Source organism: Schistocerca gregaria, chromosome 4 (genome assembly GCF_023897955.1).
Source record: "Schistocerca gregaria isolate iqSchGreg1 chromosome 4, iqSchGreg1.2, whole genome shotgun sequence".
Lineage (NCBI taxonomy): Eukaryota > Metazoa > Arthropoda > Insecta > Orthoptera > Acrididae > Schistocerca > Schistocerca gregaria.
This window is the reverse complement of record NC_064923.1, coordinates 123,108,681-123,136,026: the sequence shown is the minus strand read 5'-3', so window position 1 is coordinate 123,136,026 and position 27,346 is coordinate 123,108,681. Positions and strand designations below refer to the sequence as shown.

The following is a 27,346-nucleotide window of genomic DNA, read 5'->3' as shown; positions in this document are numbered from 1 at the left end:
AACTACGGTATACAGTGTTGACGTTACAGGCAACAAGGTCTGCCACTAGCCCTCTTCTTCGGTAGCAAACGTGACTTTGTGCGCTGGCGGACCACAGGCGGAACGTCTTCCCATGGTGTTTGCTATTCAGTGATCGCGACTGACTTCCACAATCGCCAGTGGAGAAAGTGGAGCTAGTTGCTGCGTAGAAAGGCCTTGTCACGTACGAATGAAATGTTTTATTGCCTCAGTTGATGCCGGTAGCGAACGCAAGCTTCCATCAGCAACTGATTTTTCTCCCGGAACCCTCTAAAATCTGTAGTGTTTTTCGGTATACGGGAGAAAATAAAATGGAAACTGTCCTCCAACAAGGCAACAGAGAATCGCACTCATAGGAAACAAGGGCTTTCTAGGCGTGAGCTACACCGTCATCTCCATTGGCGATCATGGCAATCACTCTCGATAACTGAACAACAAACAACATTGCGAAACGTTCCATCTACTGTCCGTCAGAGTACAAATTCACGTTTGCTGCCGAAGAGGTGGCCTAGTGTGAAGCGTCCGGCACTTGAAACTATCACACTCTGTAGCGTCGATGAATGATTTGACCGGAAACAGGTGCCTATACTGGATTTGTTTCTCAAGACACCCTTTACAACTCCTCGAAGTACGTCGCAACATTTCTGGGACACTCTGCGTGTACAGGGTGTATTTGGTACAAGTGCAGATATTTGTATTGGTGACTGAGGACGGTGTAATGGACAACATTTCATTAGTACTAGTACCTCCTGCCAAGTACATGTGGCAAGAGCAAGCCTTTAACACTCATTTTGCCCTGGACAGCAGGTCAGGTGTTCAGGTATGGATGTGGGGAGGGGAAGAGGTTAGTGTATACTTACAGGTGTAGTCGACTTACTCGTGCACTTATGGCTGTGCAGAACACATCAGATCGTAAAGTTTCTGACATGTTTGTGGGAAGACTGTTCGATGCAGTGAAGAAATAACCAACACATACCCGTTGCAGCGTGTATGTATTCAGGGAGTTTGAAAGTCTTTGCAGCAAACGGTTGCGGGCGATAGATCACGTTATGGGGAAAAACTTTTGTTACAGAAAAAAGTTAGCTGACTCTTCCCAGTAATGCTAGGCGTCGTTGAAAACTGGTTATGCCCCTGAGAGGCCACATGGCTTAGGTAGAACCCCGCAGTGTTCTTATGTAATATGTGTTGCCTATGGTCCAGTTATCAGCTCCACTTGGAAGGCGGCTGGCTGTGTAAATTTGGAAGTGCCCGATTCGCTTCTGAAACATCTTTCCTTGCTAATACACACTTATTCTTACGGTTTTCTTGCAGGAAATCACTCTATCAATTTATTTGAATAAGTGGTGCGAAGCAGCCCAGGTTATTAGACCCAGCTAATCCGCTAAAATCTCGTCATTCGAGGGGCGCCAAATACCGAAGGACGCCTAGCGTCACCAGAAAATATCAGCGAACGTTCTATCACTAATAAAAGTTTCGGCAAGACTTGGTGTATAACGACTTTCACTGCTATCAATGTAAGACAAGGGCTCGCGAAAATAAATGCCATGAGACATTCTAAAAAATAAGCAAATATCAGTTTCAACACAAACTTATGCCTTTTATATGGACACCCCGAATTATTCCTTACGCAATCAATAACATGAAAAATCACAAAAAGAATGGGTTGCATCGCAATACGCCAGTTATATCCCGAGAAATTCCAAAGCTAAGTTGAGGCCTGAAATAAACGAAAAGTGATGCTGTTGCACATCCCAAGAGGCAAGCGGCAACCCCATGTTGCCCATAATTGCGATCTGTTTCATGTAAGTAATCTTACGGTTCGAATCCTGCCTCGGGAATGGATGTGTGTGGTGTCCTTAGATTAGTTAGGTTTAAGTAGTTCTAAGTTCTAGGTGACTGATGACCTCAGATGTTAAGTCCCATAGTGCTCAGAGCCATTTTTTTAAAATTTGTGTTGCGCTATGTACATTAAAAGAAAGCAGTGTTCGTGAATAAAAGGAACACATTGTCCTCGTGAATAAAAGGAACACATTGTCCTACAGCGGACAATGTATTTTTTTATTAACCACTTGCAGGCTGTGGGTCGCTACGTAAGCATGATAATGTTCGTCAAATATTTCGATTTTCCCTCAGATAACAAGATTTTTCTTAAATACCCTCACGCCTTTCAAGTAATTCAACATCGTTTTGCAAAACTAGACCTCATACCGGTCAATTTGATATCCCAACTATCGATTTTCCACACTTCGTTTGTCTATGAAAATCGGACAAAAACCGAGTGTTTAATTTATAGTGAATTATATTTCGTGCCGCTCAAATATTTGACCGAAAAGACACAGAGAAAATGTGGTGTCCATCATCGAGGACGCTGACGATACCGGCTCGGTGAATGTATGCCCAAGTTTCCAGAAATTCCAACGATCTCTTCAACTCCATCTCAACCAGTTTACTTCCTGGTATTGCAAGTGACTCCCCAAAAACCATGCTTTCAATATTACTTCTATTAAAATTACTTCTATTAGTACACCTTATTAGAAAAGACGAAGATTTTTAAAAAAATGTATACAGCAGGGGCGAACCCATTACCGGTGTACCCTCGGTTCCGTAGCATGACGGCGCAACCAACAGAGTACTATGTGTAAAACTGTGCTACTAGCGACCTCTTAGTCTATGTTACACCCTTCTAAAGGCTTTAATTGCCGAACTGTTATTAACTGACATGGAATTATAACAAATCCTAACAAGAACGAGGAGTTTTAATGAATTTTCAATGTGTCGTTACCTTAAAACACGCAAGTCATACCGCAAAAATAACTAAATAAAAAAAATAATGGAAGTGTAGTTTCAGCTCTCCGAGACTGCAGGCGTGAGTACAAGTCGAGTTTGCGTGAGTGTGTGTGTGCGTGTGTGTGTGTCTACAGCTGACAAAGGCCTTAATGGCGGAAAGCTATGAGTGTGTGAATCTTTTTATTGTGCCTATCGCGACTCAGTATATCCGCTATATGGTGAGTAGCATCTTTCCTTCTCTTGTATTGCCCGCATCTCGTGGTCGTGCCGTAGCGTTCTCGCTTCCCGCGCCCGGGTTTCCGGGTTCGATTCCCGGCGGGGTCTGGGATTTTCTCTGCCTCGTGATGGCTGGGTGTTGTGTGTTGTCCTTTGGTTAGTTAGGTTTAAGTAGTTCTAAGTTCAAGGGGACTGATGACCATAGATGTTAAGTCCCATAGTGCTCAGAGCCATTTGAACCATCTCTGGTATTGTTAAATAAAAAAATAATTTAATTACCAAATCACATTTTTCGTCATTTTATTACAACAAATTGTACCAATAATGATTCTTTCTCGAGAAGTTCAATGTGCTAGTGCTCAGAAAAAGCATGTACATTCATAGTGTGTAATGTGTAACATAAAACACATCAAATATGGGCGTCTTCTGAACACGACAAATACACCATGGCGACTTGCTTCGTGTTTGTGACGTAGGGGGCGATCTTGGTTCTATTTTATGTGGCTGGTTGCCAAATATCTTACAACTTATTTTGTGTTTCACGTGAAGAAATGGCTCCTCATTGTGAAACAGCACGAAGTAACGTCACAAAGCTCGCAGAGCAGCAGGCCAACGTTACCTAGCCCGTTCCGTGTGCCGACGGCTTCACCATCCTTTAGCTGCGGAATTCGTGAGCATATTCTAAGTTAGAATGTCGTAAGTTCCCTTGAGACAGGAAAGTTTCTGCTTGGCGTAGCAGTGAGCGTGGGCCAGGGTGCTGTTCAGTCGCTCTTCGAGTACCGGTTGCTCTTCGTGTTTTACTGCCCTTATTAACACATGTCAATTAAAGGAATATATTGCCTTTCTTAAACGTTTCAGCACAAACATATTTTTTACGCGCTCAATAACACGAAAATTGCAAAGCGAAGTTGACGCTTGAAATAAAGGAAACGCATCGCTATTGCACATCCTGAGATGCAAGCGTAATCCCCACAAATCACTGCTTATTGCAGGAGACCCTATTATTATGGCTCAAATGGCTCTGAGCACTATGGGACTTAACTTCTGAGGTCATCAGTCCCCTAGAACTTAGAACTACTTAAACCTAACTAGCCTAAGGACATCACACACATCCATGCCCGAGGCAGGATTCCAACCTACGACCGTAGCGGTCTCGCGTTTCCAGACTGTAGCGCCTAGAACCGCTCGGCCACACTGGCCGGCTCAACACAATTAAAGTATCACTTTTTCGAAACTCTGTAACTGTCTTCTTTTGCAATACAAAAGTTTGAAATTTGGCTCAAAGGTGCCTACAAACAAACGAACACCGTCCGAACAGGCCTTGAAGATCCAACGCTACCAACCGGTTCCCGTGTCGCCCTTAGGCGTCACCGTATGCAGATACGGAGGAGCATGTGGTTAGCACAGCGCTCTCACCGCCGTTGTCAGTTTTCGTGACCGGTGCTGCTACTTCTCAGTCAAGCAGCTCCTCAAGTGGCCCCACTTGCCAACATCTCTCGGCAGAACTGGACGGTGGCCCGTCCAAGCGCTAGACAAACCCCACAGCGCTTAACTCCGGTGGTCTGACGGAAATTGCTGCAAAACCGATGGCAAAATATGCCTACAACCTTTCTCAGTAATGGTGCAAAAGCTTGACCGGCGACGTCACCCTTCGAGTCGATAACACTTTGGACAGCAAGGTTACGATACATTCGGAAAAAAAACTTCAGGTGAGGTATCAGGTGGGTTATTGATGTCACATTGACACCAAACTTCACCACAATTCAGCCCAACGCCACTGTGGACGTGTCACACGCTGACAAGATCGTCACACCCCTTCTTACCTTACCCATATTTCGTCCATTCTCTTGATGCCTCTGCGACAGAGGTCAGAAGCGTGACGCCCAGTGGGTTTCTTATGGATGACCCAGGAGCAGATTTCACACACACCGCTGCTCACAATCGACAAGAAAAGGCCTCTTGGAGTGGAATAACTAGTGCCTGTTGGACGTATGCAGAATCTAAGAGGTGTCGAAAGGGATGCCTGTCACAGTGGCGCCTACGGATCAATCCAATGCCTGTCTCTGTGCAGCAATATTTTTAAAATACCAAACAAAGGGGTGCAGGTGGCTCCGAGGGTATTGCCGAACAGGGGAGGGTATCTCAGAGGTAACATTTGTCGTATCATTCGCGAGTGGTCACTGTCGCATCCGTCTTCCCCCTCCTCGTATTAAAGACAATAGAGGGCGGGAAACAGGATGGCTGAAAAAGCATAAAACACTATGCTGCTACAGATCAAGTTCATTTCTCGTCGAATGGTCTTGTACAGTCAATAGTGGTTCCACTGTTCGCCAGAGCCGCGCTACACTCCAAAGGGGTGCGAACAGTGGCGTTACAGGCCCACGATGTCCTAAGAGAAGAGCTAAATCATCCGGATGGCATCAACAGAGTCGCAAGTCGTCAAGAACGTCGTACTACTGCTCATCGCACTGCAATCCGTGCTTTCGACCTCGGAATGAGTGAGCATCAACGCCCCAAGAGAAGGGGTGGCTTCATTAGCGTCGTTTATACCACTTTCTGACCTCTTTCTTGTCGATCCTGAGGGCAGTGCGTCTGCAGTGTGTGCGGCCTTCACATCGTGTGACACGTCCAACTTGGCGTTGGACAGAATTATGATAAAATTTGGTGCCCGTATGACATCGTTAACTCATCTCGCACCTCACATGAAGTTCTGTGCTCTAGCCTTTCTTTCGCATGTGACGAGACTTCGCTCGTGGGAGCATCGCTGAGCCCAAGGGCGACGTCGCACGCCTTTTCACCATCACAGAGGAAGGCTGTAGGCGCCATTGACCCATATTTCCAACTTATGCTTCGGGAGAGAAGACATATACAGGGCTTAGAGAAGGTGTTACTTTAATTGTGTTGCGCAGAATAGTTAGCTATATAACTGTCTTATCGAGGGAGCCGTACAGCGCGTAAAATGAACGGGAAGCCAGAGACTGGAATGACGCAGAAAATAACTGCGGACGTTTTGGTTCAAAATGGTTCAAATGGCTACGAGCACTATGGGACTTAACATCTATGGTCATCAGTCCCCTAGAACTTAGAACTACTTAAACCTAACTAACCTAAGGACAGCACACAACACCCAGCCATCACGAGGCAGAGAAAATCCCTGACCCCGCCGGGAATCGAACCCAGGAACCCGGGCGTGGGAAGCGAGGACGCTACCGCACAACCACGAGATGCGGGCCCAATAAAGAAAAAGTTGAGAGAAGGGTTTCTCGTTTCGCGACAGGGTCTTTTAATCAGCGTCAGAGACTCGTGAAATGTTAAACTTTTGTGACAGGTCACGCAAGAGAGTCGCCTTTCCTCGTGGAGAGGCCTACTATTAATATATCCGAGAGTGCGAGTTCCCATGTGAGTCAGCCAACATGTTACTTACTGACACCTGCAGAGGAAGGTCTTGAAATTTCAATTATCACCTCGAAATAGTCATGCTGTCCAGAAAGCTTTGTGACAGTTTGAGTCCTCATTTACAGATTTACCCTTCAGTGCGACACATTTTTCCAAGTATGTAACTATTTTGCGTAAAGAAAGTTGACTAGGTTCAAAAATGGTCCAAATGTCTGAGCACAATGGGACTTAACAGCTATGGTAATCAGTCCCATAGAACTTAGAACTACTAAAATCTAACTAACCTAAGGACATCACACAACACCCAGCCATCAAGAGGCAGAGAAAACCCCTGACCCCGCCGGTAATCGAACCCGGGAACCCGGGAGTTGAATAGGTGTAATACTTGATTTTTAAAATGGCAGACTTCGAATCACGTATTAAATTTAGGACATCTAGAGAACAGCAGACACTGGGAAGACAAATAAGGTGTCGAAAAGTTTCTCATTCCAAAGCCTAGTTATATCGTGCATAAAAATCTACATTGGTTTGACTGTAAAAATAGCTTATTTGAAATCGAGCATTAAATTTAGGATTTCGAGAACAGAAGACTCTAGGAAACTAACGGAGCATCAGTTACATCATGTGTTCTGAACGAAACATGGAAAAAACGAAAAATAAAAAAAAAATGTCTGTCCGATGTTATGTGAAATGATTTGTAGATAAAACATTTGACGTGCCTTTGGAAGGTGGTGGTAATCGTGTACAGTAAATGAGATGCGCCAAATGTTCTATAATTTATTTTATTTCGTACTTTTATACAAGTTATTTCACAAAACATTTGACCGTTTCTTTCAACATTTTAGAATTTCATGTTTTTATTTTCGCGTATTGCCAGAGTTTGCGAGGCGCGTGACACGGCTGTTTGCTGCCTGCAGGACTTCGTGGTAGGCCTGAGCATCTTGTCCCGCGGCACGCTGGACGAGAAGCTGCGCTGGACGTTCTCGCTGTACGACATCAACGGCGACGGCTGCATCACTCGCGACGAGATGACCGACATCGTCACCGCCATCTACGAGCTGACGGGGCGCCTGGTCGAGCCCTCGGCCGACGACGCCACCGTCAACGACAAGGTGGAGCGCATCTTTCAGGTGGGTGTTGGGCCAACCATATAGGCGCAGCACACAACACGGCAATCACCGCGTGAGAAGAGAGCAGCGCGAGTTTTACATGTGTGAACCTGCAGTGCATTCTCTTTTCTGTGCTATTTTTGAGGTAGTTATAAGTTTATACACCCACAATTCAGTCTAGATCTTGACAAAAAATCTTACGTTTTGGTTTAATACTAAATCAGTAAACGGATCGAAGCTGTCCGTCCAGACACTATACCGGAGGATGACACAAAAAAGGCCGAAGTACTAAGCGTCTTTCTACAAAACGAACGATATCGAAATGAGTGGCCGTTCTTAGGAAAGCAAATTAAATCTTTCAACAGAGAAAAGGCCGCTGAAATTAACATGATACCGATACAATTTTACGTAGAGTACGCCCGAGAACTTGCCCCTTTACTAGCAGCAGTGCACCGTAAGTCTTTGGACGACCGAAGCGCTCCTAATGATTGCAAAGTACGGCTGGCCCTTCCCTTTTCCATGAAGGGTCATCCCGTAGACGCATGAAACTATAGGCCTATATCTCTGAAGTCAGTCTTTTGTATAACTTTTTGACCATGGATCACGCTCGCTTATTGTGTTGTTCTTTGGGAGAGCGGAAACTTCCTCTGTAGGAATCAACATTGGTTGCGAAAACAACGATCGTGTGAAACCCAGCTCCAGGAGACCCAAAAATGAGTAGATATGTTGATATCGTTTTCCTCGATCTCGGAGACCGTTCGAGACAGTTACGCACTGACCCTTATCAACAAGACACGAGCCTGCGGAAATCAGACCAGCTGTTTGACTGGACTGAAGAGTTTCTAGCATACAGAACACAGCATGTCGTTTTGAAAGGAGAGTCGCCATCGGTGGAATAGTGCCTGTTTTCCAGAGCAGTGACTGCCACAAGAATAAAAACAATGCACGACCCCCAAAATACTCCAAACTAAACTGTATAATCTGATGGTGAATCGCTAGCAGATTCGAAACCGGCCATGAACAAATAAAAATTGAAGAAAAAACGGCGATTGGTTGCAGTAATTCCTGAAACCTGTAAAAGTAACTTTGAGCCTGTCCCAGGGGACTGTTATAGGCCCATTACTTTTCACCCTCACACACACACACACACACACACATACACACACACACACACACACACAAGCCAGATGGGTAATGTCCTTCATATATAAGCCACATGGCTAACGTCTGAAGTTCCATGAGGCTTTTTGGGGATGATGTTACTGTACATATAGAAGCTGCAACGTTAGAAAATTTTAGCGAAACTTAGGAAGACCTACAGAGGATGGAAGCTTGGTGCAGATCTGTGAACTGATCCTCATCATAAAGAAATGTCTCACGAGCTGCTACATCGTCGTATATGTGTATGTAATAAGTTTTCTTTAATTTACGTCTATGGTCACAAAGTCTATGAAACACATCTGATGATGGTCATTAAAGACCGAAACCGGTAATCTGTTAACAAAACGTTTGTGACCGTAGACGTAAATTAAAGGAAACTTATAAAGAAATGTAACGTTTTGCGTACGCGTAAGCAGAAAGAACCATTATTGCATGATTACACGATTATATAACTGGAAGCAGTTACTTCTGTAAAATAACCAGGCGTATCTGTACGTTGCGATTTAAAGAGGAGCGACCATGTAAAGCCAACTCAAAATTTTATTTTTCAGGCGACTGTCAACAGAACCGATATACTTGAAGAAATGCATGGTAAACACTGTGCTGTCTTAAAATATATTTATTCACAAACGATTTCGATCTTTGATCATCTTCACAATGCTGGCGCAAAAATGTAGATAAGGTGACGACTGTGAATATCAACACGAATTACATTTTTATGAGACTTATTAGTCAAAAAAATTAAGTGATCTTACAAAAAATATTGTGACAATTTCACATGTCCTACACGCTATTTTTCGTGCGTACACTTAATTTTTCCGACTAATAAGTCTCAGCGAAAATGTCTTTTATGTTGATGCTCACAGTTTTCATTTTGTTTCCTTTTTTTTTCCAGCACTGTGAAGACGATCAGTGATCGATACCGGTTGCGAATACATATTTTGTAAGACAGCACAGTGTTTACTATGCATTTCTCCAAGTAAAAGTAATCGCTGATAGCCAGATGGCAGACATTCATTGAAGGAATCCTTAGGGAATGTAGTTAATCAACAAAGGAAGCAGTTTGCAAAACTCTAATTCGACAAACATTTGAATATTGCTAGTCAGTCTGGGGTGCGTACCAGACAGAATTGCTAGAGGAAACAGAGAATATCCAAGGAAGAGCAGCGCGTTTCGTTGATGTAGTATTCAAAGAAACGTCAAGGACATGCTCACCTATCTCCAATTTCAGACGCTTAAAGACAGGCGTTTTTGCATCATGATTTGGTTAATTCTTAAAATTCCGAAAGCGCACGTTCCTATTAGAGTGAACCAATATATTGCTTCGGTTCACGTATATCTCTCGAAAAGATCACGAAGATAAAATCAGAGAGATTCTCGAGCCCACACAGAGGCTGACCAGTAATAATTTTTCACGTGAAACTATAGAAAAGGGGGGGGGGGGGGAGCGCGGGGAGTGGAAGTAACAGTGGTACGCAATATACCGTCCCCCACATATTGCAAGGCGGCTTGCGGAGTGTAGATGTAGATGAAGTTCCCGACTTCCGCACACGTTCACCCAGCCGGCGGCCTGGATTTCGAACCCACACAACACTTCCAGCTCTCATCTTTTCCAGACAACCATCTTCCACTCGACGCTTATCGACACTCACTCCCGTGATCAAGAGAGTAAATCATGTAGAGATTGCTGTGGGTAATTTAATATTCAACCGTCGTTTGTAGGTTGCAGTGGGGGAGGTACAATTCGACCGTGATTTGGGGATCGGCGGTGCCATCAGTATCCCCCGTAGCCATACTCCCACCTTGTTTGGCCGCCGGTTTACCGAATGTTCTTCAGACATCGACCATCTCATTGATAATGGAGCTTTTATTTATTTCGAGCGAACCCTCCGGATCCGAACAAGCCACATGATATCTTTACTACCTCCAATACAATGACAACAAAACGATTGCATGCATAATGCCACGGAACTATCCTCATTGAAGGTCCCGTTATCACAGAGGCAGCCCCAATCTGTAATTCACTCCCAAATGTAACACCTGCAATGAAGGGCTTGCTCTGTATTTCGACACATGTAAAACCAAATCTCTCTCAACAATACATGATTAGTTAACAGCCCAGTCCACTCAAATAACTCTGTCCGTCCTCCTCTAACAGCCAAAGATATCGATCTCAGTGTAATAGCCACCTACTCCAACAGCCATATTCAGTCACCTACTCAACCTAGTTACCCTAATAATTTTCTCTAGAAGAATTCACAGGAAGATGTGACTTGAAGCCACTTTCGAAATGTATTCTGAGATTGTTAAAGCCTTGTCCAGCTATTACGGCACAATTGAGGAACATATTTACTGCAGAGCTGGGTATCACTGATTTTTTTACCTACTTTAGCAGATGGATCTGGTAGCTGAAAACATCGGTGAAAACCCAGCCCTCCGGTACCTGTGGTCTTCTATCGTGTCATAACAACTGTTGTTTTCATTTACCTACCTAGCTCAATTTCAAAAAATGGTTTAAATGGCTCTGAGCACTATGGGACTTAACTTCTGAGGTCATCAGTCCCCTAGAACTTAGAACTACTTAAACCTAACTAACCTAAGAAAAAAATGGTTCAAATGGTCTGAGCACTATGGGACTTAACATCTGTGGTCATCAGTCCCCTAGAACTTAGAACTACTTAAACCTAACTAACCTAAGGACATCACACACATCCATGCCCAAGGCAAGATTCGAACCTGCGACCGTAGCAGTCCCACAGTTCCGGACTGAGCGCCTAGAACCGCTAGACCACCGCGGCCGGCAACTAACCTAAGAACGTCACACACATCCATGCCCGAGGCAGGATTCGAACCTGCGACCGTAGCGGTCGCGCGGTTCCAGACTGAAGAGTCTAGAACCGCTCGGCTACTCAGGCCGGCCTAGCCCAAGTCATTTCACATCTAGTCTCAGTTTGTACTTCAATGGATTTAATTTTCTTGTCTACATCTTATAACATGCAACATCGATTCCGTGTAACCTACTTTTTCCCGTCGCATTTGCGTCTTGTGAAACTAATCTCGTACAAAATACTCCATTGAAGTCGAAATACCACACATTCCATTCAATAGGACCGGCTACCACATACTTCGTAATGCTTATTTTACACGTAAAGAAGCACAAAAAAGTGTACAAGGCACGTGATTGAAGTTTCACGAGCCGCTTTGGCTAATCTGCACACATCAAAAAAAGTTTTGCATCACCTCGGTTCCGAGAGTACCGGAATCTGTACAGAAAATTGGAATAGAGATCAATGTAAACATCATTTCCGCACTTTCTATTGCTCATGAAAACCACACATTGCATGTTGTACCACCATACAGCGAGACCTTCAGAAGTGGTGTTCGAGACTGGTGTACACACTGGTACCTTAAACACCGAGTAGCACGTCTTCTTGGATTAATGCATGTTTGTATTCGTCGTGGCATACTATCCACAAGTTCATCAAGACACTGTTGCTCCAGAATGTCCCACTCCTCAACGGCGATTCGACGTAGACCCCTCAGAGTGTTTCGTGGGTCACGTTGTTCATAAACAGTCCTTTTCAATCTATTCCAGGCATGTTCGACAGGGTTCATGTCTGCAGAACATGCTTGCCACTCTAGTCTAGCGATGTCGTTATCCTGAAGGAAGTCATTCACAAGATGTGCACGACGGGGCGCGAATTGTCGTCCATGAAATATACTGCAGATGTGGTTGCACTATCGGTCGGAGGATGGTCTTCACGTATCGTACGGCCGTTATGACGCCTTCCACAACCACCAGCGGCGTACGTCCGCCCCACAAAATGCCACCCTAAAACAGCAGGGAACCTCCACCTTGCTGCACTCGCTGGACAGTGTGTCTAAGGCGTATAGCCTGAGCGGGTTGACTTCAAACACGTCTCCGACCATTGTCTAGTTGAAAACATATGCGATACTCATAGGTGAAGAAAAAGTGATGCGAATCCTGAGCGGTTCATTTGGCATCGTGTTGGGCCTATTCCTAGCGCGCTGCGTGGTGTCGTTGTTGCAAACATGGACCTCGCCATGGACGTCGGGAGTGAAGTTGCGCATCATGCAGCCTACTGCGCACAGTTTGAGTCGTAACACGACCTCCTGTGGCTGCGCGAAAAGCATTATAAAACATGGCGGCGCTGCTGTCAGGGTTCCTCCGAGCCATAATCCGTAGTAGCCCTTGGGCTGCCTGAGCGAGGCATGTCGTCGGCAGTTCCTGTCTCTCTGTATCTCCTCCATGTCCGGATAACATCGCTTTGGTTCGCTCATAGACGCCTGGACACTTGCCTTGTTGAGAGCACTTCCTGGCCCAGAGTAACAATGCAGACGCCATCGAACCGCGGAATTGGCCGTCTAGGGGTGGTTGAACTACAGACAGCACGATCCGTGTACCTTCTTCTTAGTGGAATGACTGGAACTGATAGGCTGTCGGACCCCCTCCGTCTAATAGGCGCTACTCGTGCATGATTGTTTACATCCTTGGGCGGGTTTAGTGACATCTCTGAACAGTAAAAAGGACTGTGTCTGTGATACAATATCCACAGTCAACGTCTACCTTCAGGAGTTTTGGGAACCGAGTTGATGCAAAACTTTTTTTGATGTGTGTATAATAAAGGCGCATCGCCCAGACCCTAGATGACAGGAACAAGGGTTCCAGCCTCTGTACAGCACATCCGGGGGAATGCTGTACACCTTTATAAGCCCCTCGCTTCTCTATCGTACACGAGTCCACAACGACAGAAAAGAGTCTGTATGTCTCCCCAAGGCCCTAATCTATCTTATCTCATTCTCATGACCCTAGGCGAAATGTTCCACGGAGGCGGTGAAGCTTGTAGCTTGATCGTTTTATTTGGCTTCCGAGGCATCGAAATGAAAGAAAGAAATTTGTTCGGTGATCTGCTGCTCTCCGGACCGTGATGGCGTCGGGTCCTTCTTCACGAAATGAAAGGACTTCGATTGCTGATTGAATTTAACTGGTTAATAAAGAGGACTGGGGAGACTACAGACCAGAGTGAGACAGCTAACAGAAAAGCAGATATATTCTCGGATACAGATGGAAATAAGAGGCAGCTTCGATACAAATAGGTGGTAGCTAGCCTGTCCAGTATTTCGGACTGCTTGCTGTGGACTGGGCTGCAAAGACATGGAAGGACACAATGTAAAGTTAACGATAAGTATTCCAGCCACTAGAGAGAGTTTGCTGCAGAGTAACAAAGATGAACTCCTGGTTTCGAATCACAAGTTCAAATTTCTCCTGTTAAACTTCTAAACTCCTGTTCGTGTCTGGTTGGCATCCGAGAAATGTATAAAATTTACTTTGATATCGGAATGCGCAAGTCTGGGTGCAGGGCAACAGAACTCGAAAATTTAATTTTGAACGTTAGTATTATGAAGCTGACATTACACGATCCTAATATCCAGACTATCCGGTACATCAAACAATTCGCCTGCGAGAAAGCAATCCATTTTTAATAGAACTTACGTATGCTATCTGACTCCAAAACAAGATGATACAGATTAAAATGTTGGCCCTGAATATAGATAATCCTTATTTTTAATGTAGCAAACAGTCACTGTATCAAAACTGTTATTCTAATTACACAGCAAATCAACATATAATTTAACGCATTTGACCTTCTGATAAAACTGCGTGAAATCTCAAATGACAGTCCTTTACTGAGATCTTCTATTTCTATTAAGCCTCTTAATTGACATATTTTCACAAATACGTTTCAACAGTCACTGTACCTTACAATGGACAGTAACTTTGACAGTAATTAAATTCATTGGCCTACCTATGCGCAGGTAACGCTCGTACATTCTACAACCTCTTGCTATTACGAATAGTGATATGACTGTCCAAAACCAAATCTCATTCGCCGTACTTGTGATGTGCAATGTAGGACGGTATCTTACCAATTTTCACAAAATGCTTCTGCAGCACACAACTCACGACGTGCAATGCAAGTATACAATACAAACATATTCATTAGGGTAAAGAATGAGAAATGAGGAAATAATCTTAACGACCGATAAATGATTACAAAGAATACAAGTTATACTATGCTTCATTAAACACTGTCAACAATAAACGTTTTCATAAAGTTCACACATGTAGACAAGTTAGCAAAATGTTTCTTAATAATTTTCCTGCCTAGAATTATTTTCCACGACACTTGTTTCAATTATAAGGCAAAACCATGTATTTCATTTATACGAGGATGAGTCAAATGAAAACCTTAACTATTTTTTAAAATATTATTTATTGTGCAGAAGTGGTACAAAGCTTTCTCACTTTACAACATACTCTCCCCCACTCTCAATGCAAGTCCTCCAGCGTTTACAAAGTGCTTAAATTCCTTTAGAAAAAAATTCTTTTGGTAGTCCGCGCAACCACTCATACACCGCGTGGCGTACCTCTTCATCAGAACGGAACTTTTTTCCTCCCATTGCGTCTTTGAGTGATCCAAACATATGGAAATCACTTGATGACGAGGAATGGTGCCATTCCTTGCTCGCTCTCTTCGTTTCCGGTTGGTGGAAGTGAACCCAGGTTTCGTCACCAGTAAAGATTTTTGCAAGGAAGCCATCACCTTCTCGTTCAAAGCGCCGAAGAAGTTCTTCACAAGCATCATCACGTCGTTCTCTCATTTCTGGTGTCAGCTGCCGTGGCATCCATCTTGCAGACACTTTGTGAAATTGGAGCACATCATGCACAATGTGGTGTGCTGACGCATGACTAATCTGTGAACATGCTGCAATGTCATTCAGTGACACTCGGCGGTTTTCCTTCACTGTGGCTTCAACTGCTGCGATGTTCTGCTGAGTCACAACTCGATGTGCCTGACCTGGACAAGGAGCATCTTCGACTGAAGCCACACTATTTGCGAACTTCCTACTCCAATTGTAGACTTGCTGCTGTGACCAATCATGCATCACCGTACTGAACCTTCAATCGTCAATGAATTTCAAAAGGTTTCACACCTTCACTACGCAAAAACCGAATAACAGAACGCTGTTCTTCCCTGGTGCAAGTCGCAAGTGGGGCGGCCATCTTTATACTGATACTACGACGGTATGTGTGCATCTGCACTATGCTGCCACCTGCAGGCCATTCTGCGCGTTGTTTGTAGCACGCTTACCAACTTACACGATAATGGCGCGAAATTTCTACTTGTTATTACAAATTTAAGGTTTTCATTTGACTCACCCTCGTAAAATTTCTACACCAAACTTCAATCATACGTAATGTTCCAACAATAAGAAATTTCACTTCTACAAATTTAAAAAGACTGCATTACCTTACACGTTCGCCTACATAATTCCTCCATTAATACTATCCCACTTACTCAAATCATTTTTAAAACAATGCTGCTTTCACTAAACTGCAGGCCAGCTTCCTTCCTTTTCAGACCAAGTACATCGCCAGACTGTCTAACAGACACTGCCTGCTTTCTTTTGAAGAGAAGTCTCAAGAACAGCGTTACAGAGGTTGAGTTCTTAATCAAATTCGCAACTTCCTTTACAATTACGGTCAAAACTTCTTGAAAATCGTAATGGCAATTAGGTCCCCTTTCAAAGCTACGGTAAAGAGACGTGAGTGGCCGTCCGCGGTGGCCGAGCGGTTCTAGGCGCTTCAGTCGGTCGCAGGTTCGAATGCAGCCTCGGGCATGGATGTGTGTGATGTCCTTAGGTTAGTTGATGATGAAGTCCCATACTTCTTGGACAGAGCATAAGGGAGCGACACGGAAGACCCGCACCGCTATTGCCTTCCTCCAACCCTAATGATGAAGAATGATGATGATGAAAACGATACAACAACACCCAGTCATCACGAGGCAGGAAAAATCCCTGATCCCGCTGGGAATTGAACCCGCAACCCCGTGCTCGGAAAGCGAGAACGCTACCGCTGACGCTGACGCTGACGCTGTAAAGACGAGCCGATCCTTGGCTCGAGAATGGTGCAGTCTAGACAGATTTGTCATTCCTGCGGTTCCTGTGGAAGAGAGAAGAAAAATATATTAACACACTTGTTGATTTTTCCATGCTGGTGTGACCTGTAAGAGAAAAAGTAACACACTCTGCTGGGGGGATTAGTAAAACTTAATCCCTCAGCAGGTCAGGCCAGCGCGTGCTTGGCCTGTGATGTGGTTGTTGGCCCAGTCCACGGATGAGCCGGTTACGGGAGTGTTCTGTCCTCTCGTAGAATTTCCTGGCGATGGCGCGGAACCTTTCTCGAAGAGGCAGGATTCCGGTGTCCTCGTGGAGTTGGCGCGTCGAAAAGCGCCTTGGAAGATGCATAGCAGTCTTCAGGGCGCGGTTCTGTATCCGTTGCAGAGTCACAATGTGAGCATCTGCGGCTTTCCCCCAGACCACGGCCGCATACTCTAACAGTGGGCGAACCAATGTTAGGTAAAGCGTGATGCCGTGTTGCGGTGGCAAAGTTGACTGCGGGTTTAGCAGTGGATACAGGGCGCGGAGGCGTCCAACTGCTCTCCCTTTCACATCACGGATGTGATGCTTCCAGGTGAGCCTGCGGTCTAGGGTAACCCCTAGGTATTTTGCCGTCCCACTCCATGGGGAACGCTACCGCGAGACCACGAGTTAGGTTTAAGTAATTCTAAGTTCCAGGGGACTGATGGCCTCAGATGTTAAGTCCCATAACGCTTGGAGCCGTGAGTGGAAACACTTTGCCAGCAAACGGATGGTGGCAACACGACAAAGACTATCGAATTAACTCTTATAAAACCGTAGGCTGATGTGAAAACCGAATATTTGTATACATGTTAAACACGGTCGGCTTCGCTACCAGCATTCTACAGCGAATGACTTGATGAAAACTGAGCGTAATTGTTCCTGATCGCTTTCATGGCGGTGGAAACGAACACATACAGGGCACGACTACTGGTCATGAAGTAAAGCCTTGGCAGAAAATCCTAAGAAATTTTGGACTTATGTCAAAGTAGTAGGTGGATCAAAACAAAATGTCCAGACACTCTGTGACCAAAATGGTACTGAAAGAGAGGATGACAGACTAAAGGCCGAAATACTAAATGTCTTTTTCCAAAGCTGTTTCACAGAGGAAGACTGCACTGTAGTTCCTTCTCTAGATTGTCGCACAGATGACAAAATGGTAGATACCGAAATAGACGACAGAGGGATAGAGAAACAATTAAAATCGCTCAAGAGAGGAAATGCCGCTAGACCTGGTGGGATACCAGTTTTACACAGAGTACGCGAAGGAACTTGCCCCCCTTGTTGCAGCGGTGCACCGTAGGTCTCTAGAAGAGCGTAGCGTTCCAAAGGATTGGAAAAGGGCACAGGTCATCCCCGTCTTCAAGAAGGGACGTCGAAGAGATGTGCAGAACTATAGACCTATATCTCTAATGTCGATCAGTTGTAGAATTTTGGAACACGTATAATGTTCGAGTATAATGACTTTTCTATAAACTGGAAATCTACTCTGTAGGAATCAGCATGGGTTTCAAAAAGGACGATCGTGTGAAACCCAGCTCGCGACATTCGTCCACGACGGCCATAGACAGGGGTTCCCAGGTAGATGCCGTGTTTCTTGACTTCCGCAAGGCGTTCGATACAGTTCCCCACAATCGTTTAATGAACAAAGTAAGAGCATATGGACTACCAGACCAATTGTGTGATTGGATTGAAGAGTTTCTAGATAACAGAAATCACAATGTTATTCTCAATGGAGAGAAGTCTTCCGAAGTAAGAGTGATTTCAGGTGTGCCACAGGGAAGTGTCGTAGGACTGTTGCTATTCACAATATACATAAAAGACCTTCTGGATGACATCGGAAGTTCACTTAGGCTTTTTGCGGATGGTGCTGTGGTATATTGAGAGGTTGTAACAATGGAAAATTGTACTGAAACGCAGGAGGATCTGCAACAAATTAAGCATGGTGCAGGAAATGGCAATAGAATCCAGTGTAGACAAGTGTAATGTGCTGCGAATACATAGAAAGAAAGATCCGTTATCATGTAGATACAATATAGCAGGACAGCAACTGGAAGCAGTTAATTCCATAAATTGTCTGGGAGTACGCATTAGGAGTGATTTAAAATGGAATAATCATATAAAGTTGATCGTCGGTAAAGCAGATGCCAGACTGAGATTCATTGGAAGAATCCTAAGAAAAGGCAATCCGAAAAAGGAAAGAGGTAACAGAACGCTTGTTCGCTCGCTGCTTGTATACTGCTCAGCAGTGTGGGATCCGTACCAGATAGGGTTGATAGAAGAGATAGAGAAGATCCAACGGAGAGCAGCGCGCTTCGTTACAGGATAATTTAGTAATCGCGAAAGCGTTACGGAGATGATAGATAAACTCCAGTGGAAGACTCTGCAGGAGAGACGCTCAGTAGCTCGGTACTGGCTTTTGTTGAAGTTTCGAGAACATACCTTCATCGAGGAGTCAAGTAGTATATTGCTCCCTCCTAAGTATATATCGCGAAGAGACCATAAGGATAAAATTAGAGAGATTAGAGCCCACACAGAGGCATACCGACAATCCTTCTTTCCACGAACAATACTAGACTGGAATAGGAGAACCGATAGAGGTACTCAAGGTACCCTCCGCCACACACCGTCAAGTGGTATGCGGAGTACGGGTGTAGATGTAGAAGTAGATGTAGACGTAGTACCACGAACTGACGCTATCGAGCAGTACGACGAACTGAGGACGGGAAGGCGACTCCCAATAGTTTTGTATTCCCGGACGCTCGCACACTGCAGGCTTCCTACTAGGACAGCAAAAGGTCGATGCTGCCAACATGAGCGGGAGCGGTAATGGCGACGGTCGCTTGGACTTTCAGCTGAGGGGGTGTTCAGCCCGCCCACGCGCACGTTGGCGTTACTGGGGTGGCGCAAGGCATCTGTCCGTCTGAGAGGCCGGAGTCCCTCCGCGCAACCGTCGCCTAGGAGTGGAGTTTTGAAACCAGCGGCCACTGCATCTTCTGCAATTCTACGCCATTTTGACCAATTTATGAATTAACTGATTGGTGAGGAAAAATTATGCGTCCCCATCGCTTAATTAATTAATTTGCTAATTTAGCCTTACCAGATCAGGGCATTAAGGACCTCTCTTACATCTGACCAGGAACAACATATTACCAAAACATTCATGAAAATGATAATCTTAGAGAAGATAATAAGCATAATAATAATAATAATAATAATAATAATAACAATAATAATTGACAATAATGAAAGTAAGGATAAGTGGTAATAATAACAGTAATAATAAAACAAAGTGCATTAAAAATAATTAGACTAGTTTAGAACAACTTAAACCATGTTGACACACACAGTGGTTACGGTTACTACAGGCCACACCACAAGTTGGGAAACGGGGCCAAATTTCTAATACTTTACTGTCGAGTTCAGATTTTCACACACAAATGTTTGATTCATATCTTACAGAAACTAACAGCACGGCCATAAACAACCTTTTAAACACGCCGCTAACGGCAATCAAATTGTTTATACCAATACAACAATTAAAAAAAAATTCCTTTAAAAAAATAGAAGTACCAGTACGGCAATCAACAATCTTTCAAAACACGCCGCTAACGGCAATCAAGCCATTTACAGCAATGAAACCGTTTAAACGTTTCTTTTAAAAACGGCAATCCAGTCATTTATAGCGATACAACAGTCTAAAATTATTTTTTTAAAAAATAACACAGAAGCTAACAGTACGGCAATAACAGCCTTTCAAAACGCACCGCTAACGGCAATCAAGTAATTTATAGCAATACCATATTTTAAAAATTTCCTTAAAAAAAAAAGCTAGCACTACGGCAATAACAGCCTTTCAAAACACGCCGCTAACGGGAAGCAAGTAATTTATAGCAATACAACAGTTTTTTAAAAAAATTTAATAACATTAGTAAACAGGCTACTAAAGTAAATACAGAACTTTGTTAATAAAGTACGGTGAGGTAGTGAAGCTACCAACACCGCCATTTAAAAAAATCAAAGGTCTCAGCAAACACACGATTACTGGCAATAAAAGAATGCAGGAATTTAAAAAGTTTTTAAACAAAAGTATCCTGGAATATCATTAGAACATAACAGATATGACGGACGTGTAAGGCAGCCACAAATCACCCACTCAGCGATGCTCAGGCTAGGCAGAAAACTGACCAATTTAAATACGCCCGTAAACACAATTGCCACTCTCAGGCTGGTCACTGCACCTACTTTTAGCCAGCGAAAACTTGTAATAAAATGGATTAACTTGCTGACAGAATTAGGGCTAACCTCGTGCAAGAAAACATTACACTACACTGTCCTGAATGAGCGACCACATTACCAACCAACAAGAAGCATGAATTTACTCATAACACACGACCGAATAAGGAGACAATTAAACTGCCAAAACTACACCTCCCATCGGGCAGTAACGAGAGAAGGAGGAAAGATCACTGTCTTTAATTACACAGGTGCTGGGGACAGGAAATCCGATCGCCGGAGGCCACAAGGCAGAAGAGACACTGGTTACGCAAACTTATTACTTAATGATTAAACCTTCCACTAACGTAACTTGCAGTTATGCTCGAACATGAAGAACACGACTTGCGATGGCAAGGATCCACACATCCGACCGCGCACGCGTCGCCAGTGTACCCAACACGCCACGGTCACGCGACAACACGCTCTGTCACAGGAGTTCACGTCTTCACTGCACCGTTGACGGGTAGTGACCGCTCGCTCATGTTAGGTGTCTTCTTTTTAAACTCCAGTGTTGAAACGGAGGACTTAAAGAAGCTTGTTAACGTCCCACCAAGATGAAATGAACAGCAACTACTCGTGGGGCTATTCTGTTCACAACCAACTCGCGGGGAACTCTTCCGTCATCTCGCCCGCTCGTTACACACAACCGACATACATCACGTGGCGACTCGGTACAACCGACCACGCCTCGTCCTCTATGGCGAGCCACACTGCCTTCCCGTGTCCACCAGGCTCTCTGAGAGCGCCACCACACAAAGTTACAACCGGTCAAAGACCTCACTTCCACCATAGCAGTTTTCCGGAAGCAAACGCAGATATCGATAGCAGAGGGAAGAGACAACCAAGCAGCCACTTAATGACAGACAACATATCAAACAAACATGTCAGGGGAAGAAAAGGAAAACCAATGCAATCTAAACACAAGGTGTAGCACGAGTCGATACACGGCTCACATGTTTAGTATTGTCAGAAAAAAAAGGATGAAGAACAAGAAAATTGGAATGACAGTAATAGTGGCTGTTAAGAGAGGACTTGATTTAAGTAAATAACTCTGTAAGCGAGAAGAAGGGAAAGTTGTAAGGGGAGGGGAGGGATTGAAGAGTGTGGGCTGCAGTTCAGTATGTGGGAGAGATATCTATTGCGAGAGAAGGTGAGTCATTAGCTGCTTTTTGAAGCCTGGAACTGATTTAATTTTTCTGATATTTTGAGGAAGATTGTTCCAAAGTCGGGTTCCGGACACAGAAAATTATTTAGAAAACATGACGGTGTTGTGTGGTGGTACTGAGAGGATCTTGCTTTGTTGAGAACGATTATTTCTGTTCCAATGCTGTTCAGATAGTAATGTAATGGCTGAAGATAAGTAAGAGGGAGTCTGATGATTGAGACGACGATGGAATAAAGTATGGTAGTCCCTACGTTTATCAGCACTTAGCCTCTATAATTGTTCATAGGCTGGACTGTGCGGTTGGTCAGGCGGAGGTTCGAGTCCTCCCTCGGGCATGGGTTTGTGTGTTTATCCTTCGAATGATTTACGTTAAGTAGTGTGTAAGCTTAGGGACTGATGACCTTAGCAGCTAAGTCCCATAAGATGTCACAAACATTCGAACATGTTCATTGGCTGGAGTGATATGATCGTAATAAAGAACGTCACAGATACAGCGGACGCAAGCATTTATCGCCAGTTCAAGCCTGCGAGGGTTTTCGTACGAAACTCCTTGAAGAATAGCATCGCCATAGTCGAGAATAGGGAGTGTTAGAGATTCTACGAGCTTATTCTTAATCTGGGATGGAAATACTTTTTTTATATTTCTGTGGACAATGAAGGGATGCAGAAATTTTCTTGCAGATAATAGACCTGTCTTCAGGCAAGTTATCTGTGTTTACAGATGGCCTGAGAGAATTACTTTCAATGCATAACTAAGCAAATTAAATTCATCGTGTTCTTAATGAAGGGGTCTGCAGGCCTGTGCCTGCTATCATTAAACTCGTAATTGGATAAGGAAGCCGAGCCCGTGACTCCTCTCTTTACTTAGGAACTGGGCTGGACCACTATAGGGACTTCGACATGTGCTCCTAAGCATTTCTGGAACGCCTCTGTCTTCCAAACTGTCGCACTGTCTGTCTCGAATACCAGTTCCTTGAATTTCTCCGGCATGATTTTACCAAGAGCGTCGCTTTTCTTCCATGTGTTCTTTTTTAATTTTATTAGGCACATGTGTTAATTTGTTGAGGGCGACTGCGATAATTTACAACGCTAGTAGCACATCTCTTATAATTTCTTGGACGAATTCCCGCAGACCCATTTGACAAGAACCTGAATCACGTTAAAGTACTTCAGAAAATATCAGACTAAAGGCTTGTTTGCAGTTACCTTAACACATGCATTACCGTTTCTCTTATTAAATATCGGTTGGAGGTACCAATTCTAAGAACTTCAGCAAAGAGGTGAGCTCGAGACGTCGACAACTAATGCCACGATGTTTCGTCTCTGTCCCTTCCGTTCTTATTAGTTCTTCTTCCAGATCCATTTTGCCTCTTAGTTTATTATCAACCTTCTGATATTTTAGCTCGCCAGGTACGATAATTCTGTGTTTCGATACTGGTTGCAGACTCATTGTCAAAGAAGACGGCCCCGATTTGGAACAAAACATGTAGAAGCTGGAGGACTTCGTATCCAGACTGTAAAGTGGATGGAGCACCATGAGGCAGCCCAGTTGGATGGCAACCTGATTTTTTGCTATGGACTGCAGTAGGACACTGCCGTGATTAATTCCGTGTTGATGATTCTACCAGATGGTTATAATTTAAGTGCAGCTGCTCACGGATGTCCAGTGTGGGCTGTCATTATCGTATGGCCTCGAAACTTTGTAGGTACGCTAATGTGTTAACGTGAAACAGAAGCTCTCCTGTGAACCTTGCAGAAGGTTGGAAGGTAGGAGACAAAGTACTGGCGGAAGTAAAGCTGTGAGGTCGGGTCGTAGTCGTCAGTTGCTAGAGCACTTGCCCGCGAAAAGCAAAGGTCCCAAGTTCGAGTCTCGGTCCGCCACGCAGTTTTAACCTGCCAGGAAGTTTCATGTGCTAGCTTGATTATTCCACTCTCGGTTGAAAAAAAAAAGATCGTGTACATGTCGACAGGCAAAAATCAGAATACATATGTGCATTTATAAGGAGATCGATGCACTGGTGGGGCCTAGAGAAAATTTTGGCCCTTCGTAAAATCACTAAGCGGGGTGAAGGCTTCTGTCCAGTCACTCATAGACTAGCGTGACAGCGAAAGGAAAGCTGAAGTTTTAAGTTTTGAGTTTAAAAAATCATCCAGGGATGTCGTTTGACCACCTAACAGATTCCCGTATGGAGTAATCATTCCTGACGTAGAGAGGCAACTGAAGGAGTTGAAAGCAAACAAGTCGCAAGGACCGCATGGAATCTAAATCGGTTTTTCACAGAGTAATTTACAGCATTCCCATACTTAGCTTGCATTTACCGTGAAGATGTCGTCCAGCGCAAAGTCTGAAATTCATAATGCAACAGCATGCATTCGGGCAGAATGTCTTAGCCACGCTCAGTAGCTGCTCTCAGTTGCTGAATATTTTCTGGCGTTCTGATGGAACTGCAAAGGCCATGTGTATCTCATCTCAGTGTGCTAGCAGTTTCCTGCAGCTGCCAAACCCAGGACTGAATTGTGCTCACGTTAGTAACGGCGCTGTTGTGACGAATTTTGAACCGTTGCCGATCACAGACTGGTTGTTTTCAAAATTCGCATGCACGGCAAAACTTGTATGTGTTCCGATACGAATCATGTTGGCTAATGAAATGGAGTCACTGTCGGAACAAAGGAGGACCACTTGTCACTGCCCATCCACCCCCCCCCCCCCACCCCACCCTAGCAGTTATCCGTCGAAACTGACACACCCTCTACTTTAGCGATATGCTGCTTGACACAATCACGTTGATTGTTGTAGGCGTAACTCTGCACGGAGGTATGAAATGGAATAGATTGTAGGGAAGGCGAATGGTCAATTTCAGCTTATAGGGAGAATTCTAGCGAGATATAGCTTACCTGTAAAGGAGAGCCTGTATAGAACATCAGTGCATCTCTTTCTTGAGTACTGCTCGAGTGTTTGAGATCGTCATCAGATCGGATTAAAGGAAGACATAGAACAAATTCAGAACCATGCTGCTACGGATGTCTTCAATAATTCGAATAAGAATCCCTGGAGGGAAGAGGACGTCCCTTTTGGAAAATGCTATTGAGAAAATATAGAGAAGCAACATAAGCAGCTGACTTCAGAATGATTCAGCTGACGCCAAAGTGCGTTTCGCGTAAGAACGCCGAAGGGGAATTGTGACTCATTTCGAGGCATATGCAGTCATTTTTCCCTCGCTCCATTTGTTAGTGTAACAGGGAAGGGAAGACTAGTAGTGCCCGGCCGCTGTGGCCGAGCGGTTCTAGGCACTTCAGTCTGGAACCACGCTGCTGCTACGGTCGCAGGTTCGAATTCTGCCTCGGGCATAGACGTGTGTAATATCCTTAGGTTGGTTAGGTTTAAGTAGTTCTAAGTTCTAGGTGCCTGATGACCTCAAATGTTGAGTCCCATAGTGCGCAGAGCCACGTAATGGTACGTGGTACACTCCGGCACGCGTGATATGTTTGCTTTTGGTGTATGTGTGTACGTATATGTCGCTGTAGAAGTTAAAAGGCGTCTCTTCCTTCGAATATTTCAAGAAAATAAGAAAAGTCTAGTAATTCTGTGTGCTAAATGAGTTTCAAGTGCCAAGGAATCCCTTTGCATCCTTTTTCAAGCAACCCCAGTGTGCTCTGCATTTTGTGTGAGATATTGTTCAGCCAAAGAGTGTGCCAATGGATGGTGATGTCTGCCCAAATCAACTTGTCTACTCGTTTAAGATTCGTATCAGATGTTGCAGTTGGTCTCCCAATGGTCTGTTTGTCATTGATGGTGGTTTTCTGTATAAATTTCTTCATCCAATTCGCTCTTACCAATTATAACATTTCCGTAGACTTTCTGATGTCTATAGCAAATGTAAGACAGATCACACTCTTCCCTCTCCAGTAGCTCTGTGACAGCACCTTGCATTAACATTGAATCTATTATACACTTGCAAGGTGCAAGGTGTCAGTTGACATTATTCTAGTGTGCCACTAAGGTGCTGTAAATCCAGTCCCTGGTATCCTACAAAGAAGGAAAATTTCCTATAAAATCACGTAATATTAAGAAAAATATCATCGCACAACGGAAATGACTTACTGAAGGAAAACTGAGGTGGCCCAATAAGGTACGATACTATGGGTATCACACCACACCTGTGGGGTGAACGGGTTCATCTAACTGTGAACGAAACTAGTGGTCTCTATACCGATTTAGTGTATTACCATAAAACATCAAACAAACGTATTGCCAGCAGAAGTAAGAGTTTAAACTTTTAATAAGGAGCCAAAAGGTCGTATAGCCTTGGCACAGGTTGGTGAGCACTTAAAAGCATAATCAGGAAACTATAACACGGATGCGGCCAATGATTGCAAAAGTGGTTAGTGGTTTAAAGAAAGAACCGCGACAATCCAGCAGGATTGCCAAGGTTCGTGATGGAAACAACTGGCTGGCTCCAACATTAAAACTGTGCAGTTATACCCTCATTAAATTAACTAGCCTTACGTCGATTTGGTGACTGCATCGCCGGCACCTTCTTACCACACTTAACCAGGGTGATTGCGGAAGACAGCTGGAGCAATGGCTGGAAATTCCTGCTCTTCCTCTGTAGTCAGTTCCAATATGGAGACATTCCTCTGTGCGATGCCGCAGCAGAAAGCGTGTACTCATCGATCTCCTGCGTTGCTAAGCAACTAGCGTCGTCTGACTTAACTCTTCGAAACTGGATTGTTTGTGCTACCATAGGAATCTCGCCTGCCAGCTGCAAAAGACCTTGTGACTTTCGACGAATAATAATGTTACAATAAGTTTAACAAACATCTACTCTCGAGGATGGTCTGGTGCGGGGAGGAAGGCAGGAAACTCCATATACAGAGCCAGCTAGGAGAAGCTCTCAAGATGCATAAAATACTTGGTCTCACTCGCCATACGAGGAGCGTACAGGTAGTAATACAACACTTTTTTTATAGCAGGTTGGTTTTATTCAGCATTGTAATACACCATATATTCCCTACTCTTTTGGTTACAAAACCCTATTTTGCCACATAATCTCTGTCCAATGCGACAGTCTTATGCCGACTTAGAGGGATAGCCTGTATGCCCCCTGGTACCACTCTACTGGTCAACATCAGAGCAACCATCTTGCTGCATGAGTAATCTCCTCGTCATCCACTATCTGCTTTCCGCGGAGTGCAGCCTTCATTTGGC

General features: G+C 44.3%; 1 protein-coding gene across 1 annotated transcript in view; it reads left to right on the top strand.

Moving 5' to 3' along the window:
- Positions 1–27,346, top strand: part of LOC126267626 (uncharacterized) — a 306,770-nt gene that overhangs the window by 257,043 nt on the left and 22,381 nt on the right. The window contains exon 5 of the mRNA XM_049972925.1: positions 7,335–7,547. Coding sequence (XP_049828882.1) covers positions 7,335–7,547 — 213 coding nt within the window. The remainder of the gene's footprint in view (positions 1–7,334; positions 7,548–27,346) is intronic.